The sequence below is a fragment of the Myodes glareolus genome, chromosome 22 (assembly GCF_982192425.1).
Source record: "Myodes glareolus chromosome 22, mMyoGla1.1, whole genome shotgun sequence".
Taxonomy (NCBI): Eukaryota; Metazoa; Chordata; class Mammalia; order Rodentia; family Cricetidae; genus Myodes; species Myodes glareolus.
Genome location: NC_142047.1, coordinates 51,036,058 through 51,055,507, shown reverse-complemented (window position 1 = coordinate 51,055,507; position 19,450 = coordinate 51,036,058). Strand labels below are relative to the sequence as shown.

The following is a 19,450-nucleotide window of genomic DNA, read 5'->3' as shown; positions in this document are numbered from 1 at the left end:
CCTCGTGGCACGATTGAGCATCCTTTGGATGTATACCCAAAAGTGGTATTACTGGGTCTTGAGGAAGATTGTTTCCTAATTTTCTGAGAAATCGCCACACTGATATATCCAAAGGGGCTGTACCAGCTTGCACTCCCACCAGCAATGCAGGAGCGTTCCCTTTTCCCCACATCCTCTCCAGCATAAATTGTCATCAGTGTTTGTGATCTTGGCCATTCTTACAGTTGTAAGATGGAATCTCAGAGTTGTTTTGATTTGTATTTCTCTAATGACTGAACATTTCCTTAAGTGGAAAGTCAAGGTTTTCATAGCTCAGGGGTAAGGGGTTTCCAAATAGGGAGAAATAGGTGGGATTACTGGAGCAGAACATAACAAACAATGAGAATAAGGTAATCACAACCTAGGTGGCCTTCTAACTCTTTAAAACAAAGTTGCAAGACGGTTATAAACAACTTTTGAAACAAAGACACGACACGATTGCCATTCCTGGAACAGTCTGTTCAGAACCATTGTAGTTAAGGTTACAGGTGGGGCATTGCTCACTGCTTGAGAAAGAGGTTTAATCACAAACCGGAGTGAACCTAGTTTGTCTTTACTATAAGATACTTTTTTAAAAGTTTATTATTTCATAATTACACGCACACATCTCTAAATTTACTTATTTTTTTATAGTACGTGCATTGGTGTTTTGCTCGCATGTCTGGATGAGGGTGTCATATCTCCCGGAACTGAAGTTACAGACAGTTGTGTGTTGCCATGTGGATGCTGGGAATTGAACCTAGGTCCTCTGGAAGAGCAGTCAGTGGTCCTAACCACTGAGCCATACTTTAAGCCTAAGACGGAGGCAGGCTGGTTCTTCATTTGTAACCTTAATTATAACATTATCATTACTGAGTAACGTTCTCAGTAGTCACAGTAACAGTGAGAGGCTGTGGCGTGCCAAGTCCTTTGGGACACCAGGGACCTTGCGTTCCTTCTTTCCCTTGTTCCTGTAAGACAGGTCTTCTTCTGCTGCTGCAAATGTCACCTATGAGACACAGAGAAAACACCTCAGTAAAACCCACACTCCGGCTGATCTTATCTTGGCCTGGTGTTCAAGTCTGGGTTCTGTGGGGCTCAGCACTGCCAACAGCAGTTGGCCAGCTGTGGCTTGCCCTCACCTAGACAGGATCAGGAGCAGAGAAGCTTTGGCCTTGGTCTTCACAGGTTGGCAACTGGTTAAATTCAGAGGTGACATGGGAACATGCTACCCTTTGCGAGATCCTCTGCTGTTCCTGGTTCTGACTAACAAGAAGTTTCCCAAGCTTCTCTTATTCTAATTTTAAGCCCTAAAGCAGCTGCTGTTCCTGCCAAAAGCCCACTGTGTCCTGGGGAAAGACTGGAATTACAAATAGGTGGCTATTAACAGACTTGTAACAGAGAGGTGACCAACGCTGGGCACTCTTAGCCTTGAATGTCACTGTTATTTTACTTGGAGAGTCTGACTCTGGCTGATGTAATCGCCCAATTTTATCTCCATTATCTCAGAAGTACCTGCTCTCAGAGAACACAGGGTGACGGGTAGTCAGGCCTCAGTGGACAAACCATGCTGCGGGCAGTCTGGGGGCTGAGGCTGGCAAGCAAAGGGCTCTATTTCTCAAGACTCGGCTTGCCTCTTCTTTTAAAAAAGTCACTGTGTTATCGTTATGAAAAAAAAAGTCAGTTATACATTGTTTCATCTGATTCTTTAGCCTTCTCTCAAGTTCCTTACCTCCAAGGAAAGTAGCAGTGCTTGACTTTGAACTTTGTAACCAAAATCAATTGCTGAAGTGTTTAACAGGATCTGGGGTCAACACTTCACCTGAAACATATGCCTTAACTCCTAAGTTTCTGGTTAGCTTTGTGTCATCTTGACATAACCTAGAATCCTTTTAGCAGAGAGAAACTCAATTGAGAAACTGCCTTCACCAGATTGGCCTGGTATATTTTCTCGAATGACGACGTGGGAGGGCCCAGCCCGTTGTGGGCGTGGCCACACCCTGGACTGCTGGTCCTGGGTTCTATAAGAAAGCAGGTTGAGCAAACCATGGAGAGCGAGCCAGTAAACAGCACTCCTCGCTGGCCTCTGTATCAGCTCCTGCCTCCAGATTCCTGCCCTTCTTGAGTTCCTGTCCTGACTTCCTTCAGCGATGGGCTGTGATGGGGAAGTGGAATAAACCCTTTCCCCCCTAAATCATTTATTATAGTGCTTTTCATCACAGTCACAGAAGCCTGAGACACCCCGTGTCCTCATCTCAACGGTGGCCTTCTAGTGCCTGTCCTGTAGAGTTGTCCCCTGGGAAATACCCAGTTCCCTACATAGTGTCCAGCCTATAGCTTGTCATTCAGTCACCTCACCCAATGCACTGATTGTTCACCACCGACAGCTAGAAGAGCTGGAGACCAGAAAACAAAATACGGGGGCATGGGAGATTTGGCCAGTGACACTTGTTCCCAGCTATCTTACCCCAAACACACATGTGAGCGGCTATTGTCCTGTTTCCTTGGAAGGCTTCCTACATGGACAGTATACCTCCCGTGGGACTCAATCCTTACTGGAACTCTACTCTTGAACAGGGAACCCAAAGTTGGAAGGTGCGAAGAGCTAGGCAGGCCAGGATCATCTCTGTAGAAGGGGTCCAGCTAGAACCTGTATGCCTGCAGACCCAGACATGGAAAGGCCATGAAGGATGCCTTCCCAGTCCTGAAATAAGCACACTTACCTCTTGGCTGTCAGGGCTAATTTTAGAAACACCAACGCAGTGAGTTTTCTGTTCACTTGAAAGGGCCCAAGACTGCTCCTCCGTGTGTGTATGTGCACTCGTGGACGATGAGGTTGCACTATGGCCGCAGTGCACTGGACTCAAAAATGCTCCAAGCTCTGAGTCCCAGAGATCCCCAGATTTCTGGCTGCTCTCTCACGACTTTGCTTCCCTGGAGCCTCTTCTGCCCAGTGCAAGTCACGTGGTCACTTTCCTTTGCTGGGAGACATTGAAACCCTACTTGCCTTTCCACTGAGCCTCCTCGGCAGGTCACCAAGTACTCTCTCTCTTCAAACACCCTTGTCTTTTGTCCAAACAGGATGTCCCTATGTAGCCCCGGCCAGCCTTGAACTTACAATGTAGACCAGGCTGTCTTTGAACTCTTAGAGATCTCCCTGCCTCTGCCTCCAGAGTGCTGAGATTAAATGTGTGCATGACCACGTCTGGCCTTCCCTTATATACTTCAGCCTTTGGGGTTGTTTTCCAGTGAGCTTGCCTCAGCCCCAGTGCACAGTAGTCCCCACAGAACTAGCAAGCTCCTTGCTCAGATATAAATGATGCCTCCTGGTTGGTATGAGAGAAGAGTCATCACTTCCTGTCCCAGAGGGTCCCCAGCACCCTGCAGGGCTGCCCTTCATCAGACTACCCACTTTTGAGGGGCTGCCGTGTTTCACTGAAGCAGACAGGACCTCCAATGCACAGGGGCTACTTTGCAAAGGGTCTTCTGATGTTGTCAGGGAGAGTGTGGAGCCAAGGCCTGGCCTCTGTTGGGCTAAGTTGATGTTTAGACTTCATCTATCAAAGGGCCATGATTGGAGTTCAGGTTCCTTCTTGTCCTAATGGAGTCTGGGGTGACTTTCTTCTCCAATCCAGGTGGGTACTCAAGGATGGTCCTGGAAGACAGGAACCTGGAGCCCCTTCCCTCCGCCTCTGACCAAATCCTGGTCATCCCTGCCCCCAGGAAGGGAGAGTGCGGGTGACTTTGCAGCAAGGATTGTTGGTGCAGGCCTGGCAGACATGCAGCTGCTCCTTCTTTGGCTTCATCATCATCATTTTGGTGGAGACCCTAGCATGTCGTCACCCCTCCAGTGAAAACTGCCCCTTTTGCATTTGTACCCCAAGAAAAATCAAACAGAATCCTGGAATGTAAACTCCACCATAGATTCGACTTAGCCTGGACCCTTTCATCTGCTGATCAGAACCTCAATACCCAGTGTGTAACTGGCATCTGCTGATCAGACTGTCCCTCACTGGGGAGAAGACTGGTTCTGGGTATTAAAAATTCCAGATATAATTCAGCAGTGAATGTGTTGTGTACATGTGTGTACATGTGTGTACATGTGTGTATGTGTGTGTACGTGTAGAAGCCTGAGAATAACTTCTTCGAATCAGGTGTTGTTCCTCAGGAGCCATCTACCTTGCCTTTTGGTTTTGTTTGGTTTGGTTTTGTTTTTTTTTTTTTGTTTTTTTTTTTGAGACATGATTTCTCTGTGTAATGGTCCTGGCTATCTTGGAACTCACTTTGTAGACCAGAATGGCCTTGAACTCACAGAGATCCACTTGCCTTTGCCTCCCGAGTGCTGGGATTAAAGGTGTGCGCCACTACACCCTGCCCAGACTCGGATATTAAAGTGTTTGCAAGCAAGCGCTTTACTGACTGAGCCATCTCTTTATTTCTTGGTCCTCGTCTGTATATTTATAAAAACTTTTGTGTATGGGGTTATTGCCTACATATGTGTCTGTGCACCTCTTGTGAGTCTGGTGGCCATGGAGGCAGAAGAGCGCATCAAATCCCCCAAATATGGAGTTATGGATGATTGTGAGCTGCCACGTGGGTGCTGAGCACTGACTCCTGGTCCTCTAGAAGAGCAGCCAAGGCTCTTAAGTGCTGAGCCGTCTCTGGAATTAGGTGATAACAGCACAAGTTCTAAAACTGCATGAGACTGACGACACTCTCAAGTGATCAGCTTGCTCTGGAGTAAGGAGATAGTAAGATTGTGCCAGCCTGGGACCTGTCCAGACCCTGTCAGAAGCACAAGCTACCTCTGTGCCTAGTGTGTTGTGTGGTGCTATCTGTTGCAAGCTGTTTCCACAGGGAAAAGCAAGCGCACTCCATCAGCGGGTGGCAGTCAGGGCTCAACGGCACTTCCACCCAACATGGCACTGTCCCCGTTTGCCGCTCTGTGTTCTGGTCAGCCTTTGACACAGCCTAGAAGGGATGTCAATAGAAGGATCTCTCAGATGAGATTGGCCTGAGGGGGGTGTCTTTGATGGCTAACTGATGTGGAAGGATCCTGTCCATTGTGGGTGGGGTCCTGTTTGCTGGGCAGATGGTCCTGGGCTGTCTAAGAAAGCCACCTAAGCATGATCCCAAGAGGAAGCTAGGGAGCAGCATTGCTCCATGATTTCTACCTGGCAGCTGAATGAAAATACGTCACCAGCAGGAACAAAATGTGATTAGTCACCTGGAGCTTGTCAAATGGGTTCCCAGCCCTACACTGGATAGCAGTGACTTTGTCTCTGTCCAACCCCAGGACAGCAGAAAAGCAGATGTAATGACACCCCCCTGTAATCCCAGAACTCAGGAGGTAGAGGTGAGAGGATCAGAAGTTCAAAATCAGCCTCAGCTACATATGAAGTTCAGCACCACCCTGGGCTACATGAGCTCTTGCCTCAGAAGAAAAGAAACTCTTGGAAACCGTTGTAGGATTAGCACATCTCAGAAACCCCACCCGTGTCTATGTGCGGCACAACCTGCAGGGACTCAAGATCCTTACTGCCATCCAGCGGCTGTGCTCAGGCATGGTCTTTGCCTATCCTAGAGTTTACTAGGCCCCTGCTGTGGTAGGCACCACCCTTGGGCCTAGGTAGCCAAACCCAGGCCAGGTTCACCTTTCACAGACCTCCCTGGCCAATCCCTTGGGGGTAGAATGTTTCTGTCACCCCCCACCACACACACATATGCATGCACGCGCACGCACACACACATGCACGCACAATATTGAGCCCACACAAAGCCCAGGCACGAGTGTCCCTTCTCTTGTTTCCAGGGATCAGCGGTGGGCCCCTGGGAAACCACTACAGGCTGAAGCAGTTTCACTTCCACTGGGGAGCAGCCAACGCGTGGGGCTCGGAGCACGTGGTGGATGGCCACGCCTACCCAGCTGAGGTTTGTAGATGCCAAGAAACAGCACACATGTGGGTGCTCTCTGTCAGGCCTACTACAGCGATCAGCACTCCCCCCTCCCACCCCACCTCACCCCATCACACACACACAGACACACACACACACATACACAGTTCCCAGACCTAGAGGATTTCCAGAGACCTGGGGCTGCCTATGTGCCAATTAGAACATTAGGAGCAGCTTGAGCATCTGAATCATGGCCGCCTTGTCCTGGGGTGGAGGGCAGGTGTGGTAGGGTGGACAGAAGAGACAAAACTTCTGAGAGGCTATGTAGCTCGCTGAAACTCAGGACTCAGCTGTGGGCTCGCTCCATTTAAGGACTAGTGGCCTAATGTCCACTTAGAATGAAAACCTCCACAGTAGGATCTCCTCTCCCCTTCCTCGACTCACCTTCCTCTTCCTTCCCATCTTCTCCTTTCTCTCCCTCCTCCTCCCCTCCCTCCTCCTCCCCTCCCTCCTCCTCCCTTTCTCCTCTTCCCCTTACCCCTCCACCTCCTTCTTCTCCTGCTCCTCCTCTACAGAGCTGGGGATGCCACCCATCTTTGAGCCACACCCCAAGCCAGAGATCATCTTCTCAAAGGCCCTCCGTGTTTTCAGCATCTCAAAGTGGGGCCACCACAGAAAGTTAAGGAAAAGAGCATTAGGCGTTGGTTCTGAAGTTGTGGCAGGCAACAGGCAGTGCCTGGAAACCGCCCAACATGAAAAATTCCCAACGCACAGAGAAATGGAGAGATCCGTGTGATGACAAACCGCGGGGTTTCCATCTCAGCTCTGGAAGGGCCAACTTGCCGTATTCACATTGTCAATCCTCCGTCTACCCCTCCTGTCTAGGTGCTGCCTCTGTTGCCCCTCTCATCTCTGCCCGCCCCCGCCCCATCCCTCTGCTTTCTTCTGCTCACCTTTTCAACATATTGACTTTCCATTTCATCATCTTCTGGTCTTAGAAGTGAACCAGCATCAAAGCCGCCGCCAACGCCCAGTTCTTGTTCATTCCGAACTGGCAAACACTGCCACTAGAGGCCCACAGTGTCTCCTCCTCGCCCATTAGTAATCCTTCCTCAAAGTTCTCTAGCTGCGACCTTGTTTTTGTGCAGAGACTTGTCTACTGAAGGCCCTTGTGATTGAAACATTGTTGATTAAAATGAGAGGTCTTGGACCCTCTCCAGCCTCCCTGGTTCACACCCAGACCCTCTCTGTGACCACGTGCAGGTGAAGAGGGAGGAAGGAAGGCAGGCCCGGTACAAATGGAGGCCAGAGGTCTGCAGACCAAGACTCTCAGCCAAGAGATCTGATGCAAATGAGGGCTCCATCTAGGAAGTCTCGAGGAGACAGGGCAAGTCCACCCTGCTGGTCGGTCCTAGACTCCAGATCCCATGCCAGGAGCGCCCATGCTTCCCGGGAGTGAGGACCCAGAGTTTCCAGCAGAGTCCTGGATGGCAACAGGCAGAGCTTGCTGACCATGATGCCAAGGACTTGCTGGTCCTTGTCCCTGAGGACTCGTGGTTGGGCACAGTTAAAAATGCCTCTACCCCAGTCTTGGGCTTAGGGGACACATGTGTCCCTGCTGTATCCAAGGGGCTCTGGAGCACTTCTGGTAAAGCTATCACATTCTCATGGACCCACGCACATCCTCAGTCCACCATCCTCACCTCTAGGTCACGAGCACACTGTGAGTACCACATGCTGTTGCTATTTGTTTCATTTCAAGGAAATCAAGGAAAGCACAGACACAGCATTTTTATTCCAAACAGTTTGTCCGTTATTAGTTCAACAGATGTAGACTCTGTGGGTGAGAAGGAACAACTGGATACATACTCAGACTCCCCTAGGTGAAGCCACAGTATTAAGGCTACAATTTCCAGTCAGGGCCCATGATTCCCAGAAGTCAAGGCTACCTCCCTCTTCCCTCCCCTCCCTCTGTCCATTCCCATTCTCTTGCAAAAAAATGTCACCCTGTGAAGTCCATAATCCCACATCCGGGAAATGGGAGAGTTACAAAATAAAGACAAGGCAGAGTTCAAGGTCAGGTGCCAGTAGCGTACTGAGGATTCACCTCACTGAGAAACCCAAAGTTGACAGTCCTGTGTCTTATCTGGTGATCCTTGTTCCTAGTGACTCATAGATACAGGGGATCAAAAAACCTCATTTCTGGCTTTCCAACTCAAAAGACTTGGAATGACTACTGGTGACTGTTTTGTTGGCAGGGGATTCTTTTGATTATGCTCATTAATATGAGAAGACCTCTGTCTCCATTAGTTTTCTGTTCCTGCAATAAAACACTGTGACCACCACCTTTGGTGGCGCACACCTTTAATACCAGTATCCGGAGGCAGAAGCCTGCAGGTCTCTGAGTTCAAGGTCAACCTGGTCTACAGAGCAAGTTCTAAGACAGCCAGGGCTACACAATGAAGTCCTGTCTCAAGAAACAATAACAAAACAAAACAAAAACCCCACCACGACCAAGTCAATTATAAAAGGAAGGGCTTATTTGGGGGGCTATGATTACAGAAAGGCATGTATGTCATCTTAGTAAGTGACAGGCATAGCAGCAGGAGCCGAAGCCGAGAGCTCACACCTTTAAACACAAGCATGAAACAGTAAGAGCAAATTGGAAATGGTCTTTACACTCTCCTCCAATGACACCCTCCCTTCTTCCTCCACCAAGGACACCCTCTTAAACCTCCCCAAGCAGCACCACCCACTAGGAACCAAGTGTCCCAATGCCTGAGCCTGTGGGGGACATTCTCCAGCACACCATCCCAAGTCTTCTGGACTGCGGGAGGGAACACGCCCTGGGGCAAGGTCCAGGCTGTGTGAGTGGGAAGAGATGATAAATGATAGAAATGCACGCACTGTTCCCCTCTTCTGATTGCGGGCCTGATGTGACCAGGTGTCGCAGGCATGATGTGACCAGTTGTCGCAAGCTCCTGCTCCCTTGACTTCCCCACCGCGGTGGACAATAACCTTGAATCATGAACTGAAATAAACCCTTTCTCTTTTCAGTTGCTTCTGTGAGGGTGTTGTCTCACAGCCACACGGCAGGAAGAGAAACTAAAGCAGGTCTTCTCCCTCGCTGCGAAGCTCTTGGCACCTGTGTGTGGGAAGCTCCCCCAAACTCTGGCCACCAGCCCTTTATGTAGTGACATGACATTGGCGTGACCCTAGGGTATGCTGCACAGAGTGGCGTGACTGCTGTTTCTGCTGTATTACGACACGTTAACATTCTTTGTTTCAGCTCCATCTGGTTCACTGGAATCCCGTGAAATATGAAAATTACAAGGAAGCCGCCGTGGGAGAGAATGGGCTGGCGGTGATCGGCGTGTTTCTGAAGGTAACGTCCGCTGGGCGTGACTCTCCCGCTGAGAATGGTTGCGTTTGGTCATCAAGAATGGCCTTTTGCAGGGGGGGACATGGAAGGCTTCTGTGACAACCCCACCCTCACACCCCAAAGTAACAGTCTAGATAGTAAGCCACTGAAGAGAACGCTTCGAAAGTGTGACAGGGATGCTGAAGGGTAGCTCTCACAATTGATCGTTTCTGGAGGAGCGGTGGGAGAGAAAGGACTCAGTTCTATTTAAGGGGCAGGCCACTGAGCATTTGACCATGCTCCGGTGAGTTTATAGATAACACAGAGAAAGCTTGTATCATCATCATCATCATCATCATTATTATTATTATTATTATTATTATTATTTTGGGGAGGGAGATCACAAGTGGGGCTGGACATGGAAGGACCAGGAAAGGATTGCAATTGGGGTGCATGGTGTGAAACTCCCAGAGAATCAATCAGTAAAAATGCTATGTGGAAAAACGACAAAGCAAACAAGCACAAGAGATAGTCTTTTGCACACTGTCCCCTGGAAGCAAGGTGTGTTTCCACTGTCCACTGCCTCCCAGTCTAACGCTTGTGTGTCTGTGCTGTGCAGCTTGGGGCCCGGCATGAGACTCTGCAGAGGCTGGTGGACCTCTTGCCAAACGTGAAACACAAGGTAAGAAGCACGAAACCAGCAAAGTGGGCACCGAAGTTGCCAGAGCAACGACTCACTAGCGAAAATTCAAAGAGTTTGGCAAAGGGGTGAGACGCCGGTCCTAGGAAGAGAAGTGAGGGGCCAGTCCTAAGGCTCTTGTCACGAGCTGAATTTGGAAGCTTTCCCGCTGAGCCCTGAGAGTGGCAGATGCCTTTAATTCCAGCACTTGAAAAGGCTGAGACAAGAGGATTGCCAAAAGTTCAAAGCCAACCTGAACTACATAATGAGTTCCAGGCTAGCCTGGGTTACAGGATGAGAGCCTTCAAAAACAAACAAGAGGACTCAGATGTAGCTCATCAGTAGAGAGCTCACTGAGCATGGGTGAAGCCCTGGGTTCAACTCCTAGCACCGACATAAACTGGGTGTAGCAGGAGACAGCTGCAATATTGGGAGGTGGAAGCAAGAAAATCAGAAGTTCAAGGTCATCCCTGGGATACTTGAAGCCCTGTCTCGGGAGGAGAAGGAATGACGTACGTTCCGTCTATTACTGCTAATTTCCCCCTCAGTGAGACAAGGGTGCTGGACTACTTGGGACTCCCCCAAGTCCAGCCACCCAGGGAATCCTAATTATTCTTGCTTTGCTCAGACGCAATGTCCAGTAGTGATAATGTCTTCTAAAATAGACAGAAGTGTCTACCTGCTGCGTGTGCAAACCCAGACCAATGCATCACCAGCACACCCTGGAGAAAGAGTTTAACAGAGACCAAGGACAGAGCAGACCTGGGGAGAGGAAGGGGCAGCCTGGGTGATGCACAGACCGGCGGCAGGGCCCCAGTTCATGCTGAAGGTGGCTGGGCATTCTTTGTGTGCCTTGGTATGTTAGGCTGTCTTAAGAAAATGACAGAGTAATGGTGTCACTTTTCTTTAAGACGAACTCAGAAGGGACTTTGATGGGAAAATGGAAATTCCAAAGGGATAGGTTTATTTATTCAGTACCACAACAAAGAATTCTGAGGCAAAGGGAAGCAAGGTGGCCATTGGACATAGGGACACGGGGACAGAGGAGGCTTCCACCTGTCTTAACAATGGTCAGAGCTGCCCTGCAGGAAAGCGTGGCCGCCCCTTCCTCAAAGCTCACAGGAATGTTTGATCTGCGTCTTGCCTCCTCTTGATGTTGAGGTTCAGATGCCCCCTGGGATAGAGACAGATTCCCCTACCCCCACTGTTCTGTCCGCCCGTTCAGGAACACCTCAAGGCCAAGGTACCGGGCGCCCAGCTCCTCACCCTCTTCCGTGCTGGTCCACAGCCAGAGCAAAGCTGGAAGGCGGGATGTTTTCCCAGCTGGCCTCTGCCTCCCACGAGGGTGGGAAAGAAAGGAGCTGGCTGGGGAGTGTTGTTTACTCAGGGGTCTGTTTTCCTTCCTCGGAAGGTTCTGGAGCTACTTTTCCCTATAGGCTGACTACAGGCGAAACGTGGGGTTTGGGATGTAGTGCTAGCCCAAATCATGCTAAGTCCCCTGAAAATAACCCACTGACTCTAGGACATAAAAGGACTTTAAGACATAAAAGGACTTTAAGACATGAAAGGCCCAGTCTTGGAGGGCTCCTTAAGCTAACAAGTGGAAGACACTCAAGGACCTCTTGTTTGTGGCTCTCCGTCTGCAAGTTTAGGACTTCTAGGAGTTTGGGGTGTGTGGCGGAGAGCCTCAGTCAAGATATCCTGGGTCCAAGGCCCTGGATCTGCCAGGAAACTGTGTGGCTTTGAGCCAGTTACTTAACCTCTCAGAGCCCCAATTTCCCTATTATGTGATTTGGATACTGAGAGAGGATATATGGGGGCCTTGTTACCCAGATGGGCGTGAGATAGGCCCAGTGTTGGTCTTAAGTAAATGGGCTGGGTCCGGGCCCAGCTGTGGTGTGGCTGAAGAGTCCGGATGACTCACACCACACGGGCTCATCTACTGTTGTGACAGGGTGGGTGGGTGGGGCTGTGGCCCAGGACAGGATGTCTCCAGAAGCATTGCTAAACTCAGAACTGTCTAAGATGGACTCAAAGAGTGTTCCTACCTTGGGGAGCTTGTCAGACTTTAAAAGGCTTGAAGCATGATGGCTCTAGGGAGGATGGGAGAGAGAGAAAGGAGGTGGAGGTCAGGTGGCCTTGGGCTCAAATCTCTGTGGCTCATCTGTTCAGTAAGCCCGTCCCTGAGGATGGTTCGCTGCAGCTCTGGACTACACCCTTGTGGTTCCCCAGCAGAGAATACAATGTCCTTGCTCAAGCAGGATGGACTACCTGGGGTCTGGGATCTAGACCTTGGACCCTAGAGCTAGGGACTCAATCAGCAGGATCCCTGACACCCTGCATAGTACTCAGTATTGCGGTCTAAAGGGTCTTGACTGGGTTCATAGTCTCTGTCTCTCACCCTCACCAATGTGGAGGTCGCTGTCCCGGACCTACTTGCTTGAGGACTCTAGGGACCCCTGGGCCATGGAGGCTCATGGGGAGGAGGGACCTCAGTCTCTGGACCCTTGAGTGGTGATATCTTCATAGGATGAGCAAATCCAGGCAGTGAGCAGCTGGCACTCCTGCTGTCGAGGTGGATTTTCACAGGGATCCCCAGTCCCTGGCTGAGGCAAGGTGTCCCTCTCTGCTGGCTTTTCTCCTCTGTCACCTCTTCTGATATTGACTTTGTATGCATGAATATGTGGAGGCCTCAGATGCTGTTCCTTAGGTGCCATCCACTGCCCACCTTAGCTTTGGAGGAAGAGTCTCTCGGTGTCCTAGAGCTCACAGTGTAGGTGAAGCAGGCTGGCTGGCCCAACCGCGAGCCCCAGGGAGATGCCCGTCTCCACTTCCCCAGTGCTGGCTGGGATTGCGTGAGCATACACCATCCTGCCCAGTTTTTTCACGTGTGTTCTGAGGGTAGAGCTCAGGGCCTCCTGCTTGCCAGGCAAGCTCTGTCCTGACTGAGCCACCCCTCCTGCGCTCCTTGCTTTGCACTTCAGTCACTAATTGTGACCACACCACATTCTTGGCGTTCCTCAGGTCCATCTGACTGCTTCTGCCTCAGGACATTTGCAACAGATAGAACAGTCACAGTCTGTTCCTTGGTGCCTTTCTGTGTCTTTCCTCAGATGTCACCCACTAGGCCTCTGGGACCATGCCTGTCAAAATACCCACTGCCTCCCACCTCACCCTGCTCCCCTAATTTGCTAATTTTCTCCATCACAAAGTCCCCAGTGCCAAGTGCTGATGCTTATTTATCCCACGCGAGCTCCACAGAAGGGAATAGTCCTGTCCGCTTTTCTGCATCTGTACCCTTGACACCCGAGGCAAAGCTAGGTTCACAGGGGCTCAGACAAACACTAGTGAATGCATGCGTGCGTGCATGAATGAGCAAACAGACGGTGACATCCCAAGAGAGCTCAGAGAGGCTTTCTGAAACCCAGGAAGCAAGCAAACATCAACTGGGAACACAAGGCCTGAGGCGGAGGCCAGGCTGACTCCAACTGTCTTAGGAGGGCGGAGAGCGTGAGCTGCTCCAACCACCTGCTCCCTGTGAGAGAGAACATGAGGCTGGGTGGGGGAGGGTCCCACAGCGCGTCCAGTTTTAGAGTCAGGCTGCTTGAGGGAGACAGGCAGTTGTTTTAAAACTAAGAGATTGGTCAATGCAGCCACAGTTGGAAACACATGTTTGGGGGGTCTTAAATTAAAAACAAAAAAATGTCTTTCTGATCCGGTCATCTTGGATATGGATATAGACCCTGATAAAGTAGCCGTGAAGCAAACAGCTCCCACCCCATCCCATTCCAGAAGTATTCTTTAAAATAACCAAAAAGGGGGAGCAGGCCAAATGTCCAGCATGGGTGAATGCAAATGAAACATGGGCCAGCCACATGGTGGACGCTTTCCATCAGGCCATAACACAGAAGGACACACAGAACATCCTGGTTCACATCGGTAATCTTAGAACTCAGGAGGTAGAGGCAGGAGGATCAGGAGTTCAAAATTATCCTTGCCCAACACAGAGATTTCGAAGACACCCTGGGCTCCATAAGACCCTGTCGCAGTCGGGTGTTGTGCCTCACATCTTTAATCCCAGCACTCAGATTGGAGACAGAGGCAAGTGAATCTCCGAGTTCGAGGTCAGTCTGTCCACAGAGTGAGTTACAGGACAGCCAGGGCTACGTAGAGAAACCCTATCTCAAAAAACAAAAACAAAAGGCCCATAACAAACAAGCAAAAGCAGGGAGAGAAACAAAGTCAGGAAGAAAGGCTGTTCTAACACTTGCTGTACTGCGGGTAGACCCTTAGGACACAATGTCCATTGGAATAAGTCAGGCACGAAGACAGCTGCAAAGCCATTTGTGGACACACAGGTCTTTAATCCCAGATCTCTGTGAGTTCGAGGTCAGCCAGGGCCGCGTGAAGGAGACACATTGACGTCCACGGGTCTCCAGGTTTAGAGTTAGAAAGTAGACTGTGGTTCCCAGAGGTCAGGGAAAGATAGGAGTCAGTGTTTAGCGAGGCAGAGAAAGTTCTGGAGATAAATGTGGACTGTGGCTACATGACGTGAATGTCTTTAATACCACCCCCAAATTGCACACTTGAAAAATGGCAAAAAGGGCCATACATACATACACACACACACACACACATATATAATATATGTATATATAATATATCTATCTTCCCAGTCAAGGTATATATAGAGGCTTAATTTTAAAGAGAAATATAACTATTTGGTAGGAGTCCCTATCTTGTAAAGAAGAATCATCTTTTCTTTCTGTTTCCACGTACAACAATGGTGGTCATGTAGCCATTCTTCCTCATGCTTTTTTGTCCATCAGAGCCATGGGAAGATGGGCCTCTTCCTGGCCTTCTTATGCGGAACCCCTGACAGGGCTGTGATTCTTGTCCTCAGGATACACAGGTGGCTGTGGGCCCCTTTGACCCGTCTTCTCTGCTGCCTGCCTGCCAGGATTACTGGACCTATCCTGGCTCCCTCACCACCCCACCCCTAGCTGAGTCAGTCACCTGGATTATCCAGAAGATGCCCATTGAGGTGGCTCCAAGCCAGGTGAGTGCTGCAGCCGAGTCACAGTTCCGAAGGAGGTCATTTTGACCTCCGTCTTCATCAAGGTGTCGTGGCAGGGCATCACTAGATTCCATCCTCTGGTACATCTCTTGCATGTGCAGTGGAGGTCTGAAGTCACACCTTGGGTACCACTCATCTTGTGTTTTGAGGCAGGCTGTCTCATTGGCCTGAAACTCATACATTAGGCTGGGCTGGCTGACTAGCCCCAGGATCTGTCTCCCCACCCCTGAGAGTTGAGATTGCTTGAGCACACCATCACGCCAGCCTTTTTCCCATGCATCCCGAGGCTCGAACTCAAGGCGAGCGCTTGACTGACTGAACCACCTCCCCAGCCGTACTGGCACATTTCGGATGTTCTTGAATGGCTAGAAGGATTTTCCGTTTGCGTGAGAGTCTTGAGTACAAGGCTCCCATGATCACACTCGGGGTATCGATGGGTTACTCGGGGCTAGTAAACATCATCGTCCTTGAGGTCCAGGTGTGGACCTCCTTGAGGTCCTTGAGGTCGCAGCTAGTGTGCCTGGGAAAGTCCGTGTAAGAACAAAAGTGATACCAACTTGGACCTGAGTTCTTGCCCAACTCATCACAGTTCAGTGGGGGCTGGGGGGGGGGGTGGAGGGGTGTATATCATGGCACACAAAAGACTCCTTCCCTACCTATGTGGCTCACTCCATGGCTAACAAGTTGGTATTGGCTATTGGCTGGGCCTCAGTACCCTTCTGTGGCCTTTCTATGGGGCTACTGGGGTTCTGTCATGACTCTGGGCTCTCCAGTCCCAACAAGATGACAGCTACGGTGCTGCTAACGAACCTTCTGGGGTCACTGGTCCATTATACTGTGTTATGTTGGTCACGTAGGGAGGAGATACCTGGCACCTGTCCCCCTCCAGGCTGGCTTCAGCTCACTCTGGCTGCCCTCTATTCCAGCTGGCAGCATTCCGCACTCTCTTGTTTTCTGGACGTGGTGAGGAAGAAGAGGCAATGGTGAACAACTACCGCCCACTCCAGCCTCTCCTGGACCGGAAAGTCCGTGCGTCATTCCAGGCCACTAGGGTGGGAATGAGGTCCTAAACACAGGATGACGTCTGCAAAGATAGGCAGAATGGAGTGAAAACGAGGTGTGCATTTTGCAGGGGTATCATGTGATGTGACACCTGGATTAAAAAGAAGACGAGATCATTACTCCAGTAAACCTGCTTTTTTTGTTGCAAGTAAGGGAAATGCTTGAAACAGGGCTGGAGGGACAGCTCAGCCTACAAAGAGCTTACCTGAGGCCATAAGGACCTGAGTTCAGATCCCCAGTATCTGCCCAGAAAGGGTGCACCTGTAAACTTCAGTGGAGGTGATGTGGAAAGTGGAGGCAGGGCATTCCTGGGAGCTTGCAGGCAGCCAGTCAGGACTATGTCATAAAATTCCAGAACAAAGAGAAGTCTTGTTGTCTCAAACAAAATGTGGAATGTATCTGAGGACTGATGTGACACCCTCTGACCTGCACATGCAAAAAGTACACATTTGCATCTGTACACTCATATGCACCAAAATACCCAAATCATTCACGTGTGCACATGCACACACACACACACACACACACACACACACACACACACACACACACACAGAAACTTAAGCTCATAGGGTAGAACCCTGGGCAAGGCCATCTCAGGAGACCCAAGACAGATGGCCTTCAAGGTACAAGATGGCCTTCAAGACTGAGCAAGTTGCCAGAGGTGGTGGCTCATTCCTTTAATTCCAGCACCAGAGAGGCAGGTGGTGGGGGTGAGGGTGGGGGAATGGATCTTTGTGAGTTTGAGGCCAATCTGATTTACATAATGAGTTCTAGGACAGTCAGAGCTACATAGTGAGATCCTGTCTCGGAAACAAAACAAAATAAAAAAACAAAACCAACAAAATCCTAAGCAAATTAAAAAAGACTGAGCGAATCACCTACACTCGAATTGTTTTGTCTGGCTTCTCAGCTCTGTTCTCTCCTCTTTGTGCATGGATGTCTTCTGTGCATCATGGCTAGGGCCATCCAGAGTCCTCAGCAACACAGAGGGTGAGACCAATATCTTCTTCTTCATTGTCAAACCCAGGGCCCCTATAACACATTATAGGGCTTGAAGAACCCCAAGTCCATTCAGAGTTCAGGAAGACCAAGGCTGTAGTCAGGGTGTGGGCAAGGCCCGTTCTTCCTAGAGGCCCTGGAGAGACTCAGTATACAGCCCCAGGCTGGTAAGGAATTAATCATCCTCCTCCTCCTGTGATATAACCCTACGGCCTCCCTCCAGAGAGAGCCCTCCTGATTATCTGAAGTCCACACACAACCCAGGATCAGTTCTTCATAACAATGTCTTTCACCCCATTGCAGAGTCCCTAAGGCCAAATCACACATCCTTAGGGTGAAGATTAAGACGTGGGTATCTCTGAGGAGCGTGGTAGTCCTCCCCTTGGACTCCTTGAGTCCCTTGACATTCAGGAAGGGATACAGTACAAAGTAAGAGGACCTGGAAAAAGAATGCCTGCCTTCGCCACCTGATTGCCCCAGACACCCCTCTGTTGTATGCCCTTCATGTATGTTGTCTGCTCTACTTTACCGGAAAAAAACAGATGGCATGTTCACTTGCCAGAGCCTGGACTGTGTTTCCGGATGCCTCACCTGGTTGTGGGGCCAAGGAGAAAGAAGTGCCTTTAGCAGGGTACACGGCCTCACTCCGCTCCACTAGCCAAGTGACTGTGGTGACCTGGGGCCTCCGTGATAACCTCCCTAAAAACATCACCCCACATGGTATCCTGGCCTCCAGCTACCTCACCCTGCTCCATCAGGCTGAGCCTCCAGCTTCCGGCCTCTTCCTGTGATTCTCCACCCTCAGATGGCCCTGCAGCTCATCCCTTCCTGGGTCTCTGGCAATGGCCCATCACAGAGTGCTCACCCTTTGTCACACTTGGCTCCTTATCCCTACTGTTTCTTCTTGTGACCTCTCAGCCCAATGGACCCAATGTGTCCTGGGATCCCTCTCCCTCTGTTAGCCTTTGTTATCAGCCTCCTAGGATTCAAACTCCATCAGATTAAAGACAGTTCTGCCGAGTCTCTAGAAGAGCTCTCGGCATATCAAAAGACCCTCGGTGTTTATTTCACAGAAGAACGGGAGCTGACGCCTGTGCCTGCACCTGCTCTTTCCACCACAGAGGTGAGCCTGCCCACATCACACAGCATCAGCAAGCCAAGAGGACTGCCAGGCTCGGGGGCATCACCTGCACTCTGGATCAGGACTACCTGAGGCTCCACCACCTCTTCCAGGGGCCAGCAGGTGTCCTGTCACCTCAGCCATTCTGGGCTCTTTTTTTTTTTTTTTTTTTTTTTTTTACTGCTTGCTTGCTTGGAAGAAAGACAATCCCTATCCATATGGTAGTTATTAATTTCATGACATTAAATTTTTTTCCCCTCAGGTAGAAACACAGCTCAACCAACAACCTCCTCGTGCTAGCTTCAAACATCCCTTTACTGCCAGGTACGCAATGAAAAACAGCACGGAAAAACAAGCAAGCACTAATCTGCTTCCCAAGGCACAGTGTGTTTCACTGGGGAAAATAAAGAATAAATATGTATTCTGGTCCACAAATAGCATGCTGAATCAAAGAGAGCTCGCGTAGCCCCTGGGTTTACTTTGGCAGGGGTTCATTCCTCTCCCACCCCAGCGCTTCCTATGGTATCAACAACGTACAGCCAGGCAGTGTCCTGGAATCACTACAGAGAAGGAGCAGCCTGGGCTTCCTGACACGCTTCCCCCTGGAAGAGCAGTGTAGAGGTCAGTGCGCATCTGTGACCAGGGCAGTAGTAGCGAGCACCTGAAGGCCACCCTTGACTTCCAGGCACTTTGAGTGTCTTGGTGTCGTGGCTAGCAGCAGAATACCAGAGGGCCAGGTGGCTCTGTCAGTTCAGATGCGACACAAGAGGGGAAGTGATCTTCGTGTCTTCAGCTGTCGCCCAAAATCCATTCTTGAAACTTAAGAAAATCCACTCATCCTCAAGTCCCTAGTGAAGGATCTTCAACCCACATGAACAAGTGGCTCCAATGAGAAAAGACCACACATAGACATTTCTGACATCCTGATCATGCGTGGGAGTGCATACCCATAACTGAAGCACATGGGGTGCTGGGGCGGGGGATCTCATGTTTAAGATCACCTGTCTGCTCTCTGTCTCCCCAGGGCTGAGGTTACAGGTGAACACCACCATGCCCGACTTTTCATAAAGATGAAACTCAGGTCCTCAAGCTTGCATGTCCTGCCCTCTGTGCATCATACAAGGGAAAAAAGGCAGCATCAGTGGGAGAGAAAGTCCTGAAGTCTAAATGCAAGCATAAAGCTGTTTCCACTGGACCAGACCCTTTTGGAAACTGTCAGAAAGGCGCTTGGACCTC

General features: G+C 50.1%; 1 protein-coding gene and 1 long non-coding RNA gene across 5 annotated transcripts in view; one reads left to right on the top strand and one right to left on the bottom strand.

Annotated features, from left to right (window-relative positions):
- Positions 1-16,984, top strand: part of Ca5a (carbonic anhydrase 5A) — a 29,397-nt gene extending 12,413 nt beyond the window's left edge. For 2 of the 4 annotated variants that reach the window (XM_048437440.3, XM_048437441.3), the window contains exons 3-7: positions 5,831-5,949; positions 9,203-9,298; positions 9,894-9,956; positions 14,857-15,012; positions 15,888-16,984. In XM_048437440.3, the coding sequence (XP_048293397.3) occupies positions 5,831-5,949; positions 9,203-9,298; positions 9,894-9,956; positions 14,857-15,012; positions 15,888-16,100 (647 nt within the window). In that variant the 3' untranslated portion in view covers positions 16,101-16,984. The remainder of the gene's footprint in view (positions 1-5,830; positions 5,950-9,202; positions 9,299-9,893; positions 9,957-14,856; positions 15,013-15,887) is intronic. The other 2 variants (XM_048437442.3, XM_048437443.3) reach the window with 1 other exon arrangement.
- On the bottom strand, positions 478-7,190 carry LOC146890193 (uncharacterized). Its single transcript, XR_014999074.2, has 3 exons — positions 6,867-7,190; positions 2,742-2,964; positions 478-1,027 (listed from the first exon to the last, which is right to left on the bottom strand). It is a non-coding gene; the product is annotated as an uncharacterized LOC146890193 (long non-coding RNA).
- Positions 16,985-19,450: the final 2,466 nt, after the last annotated feature.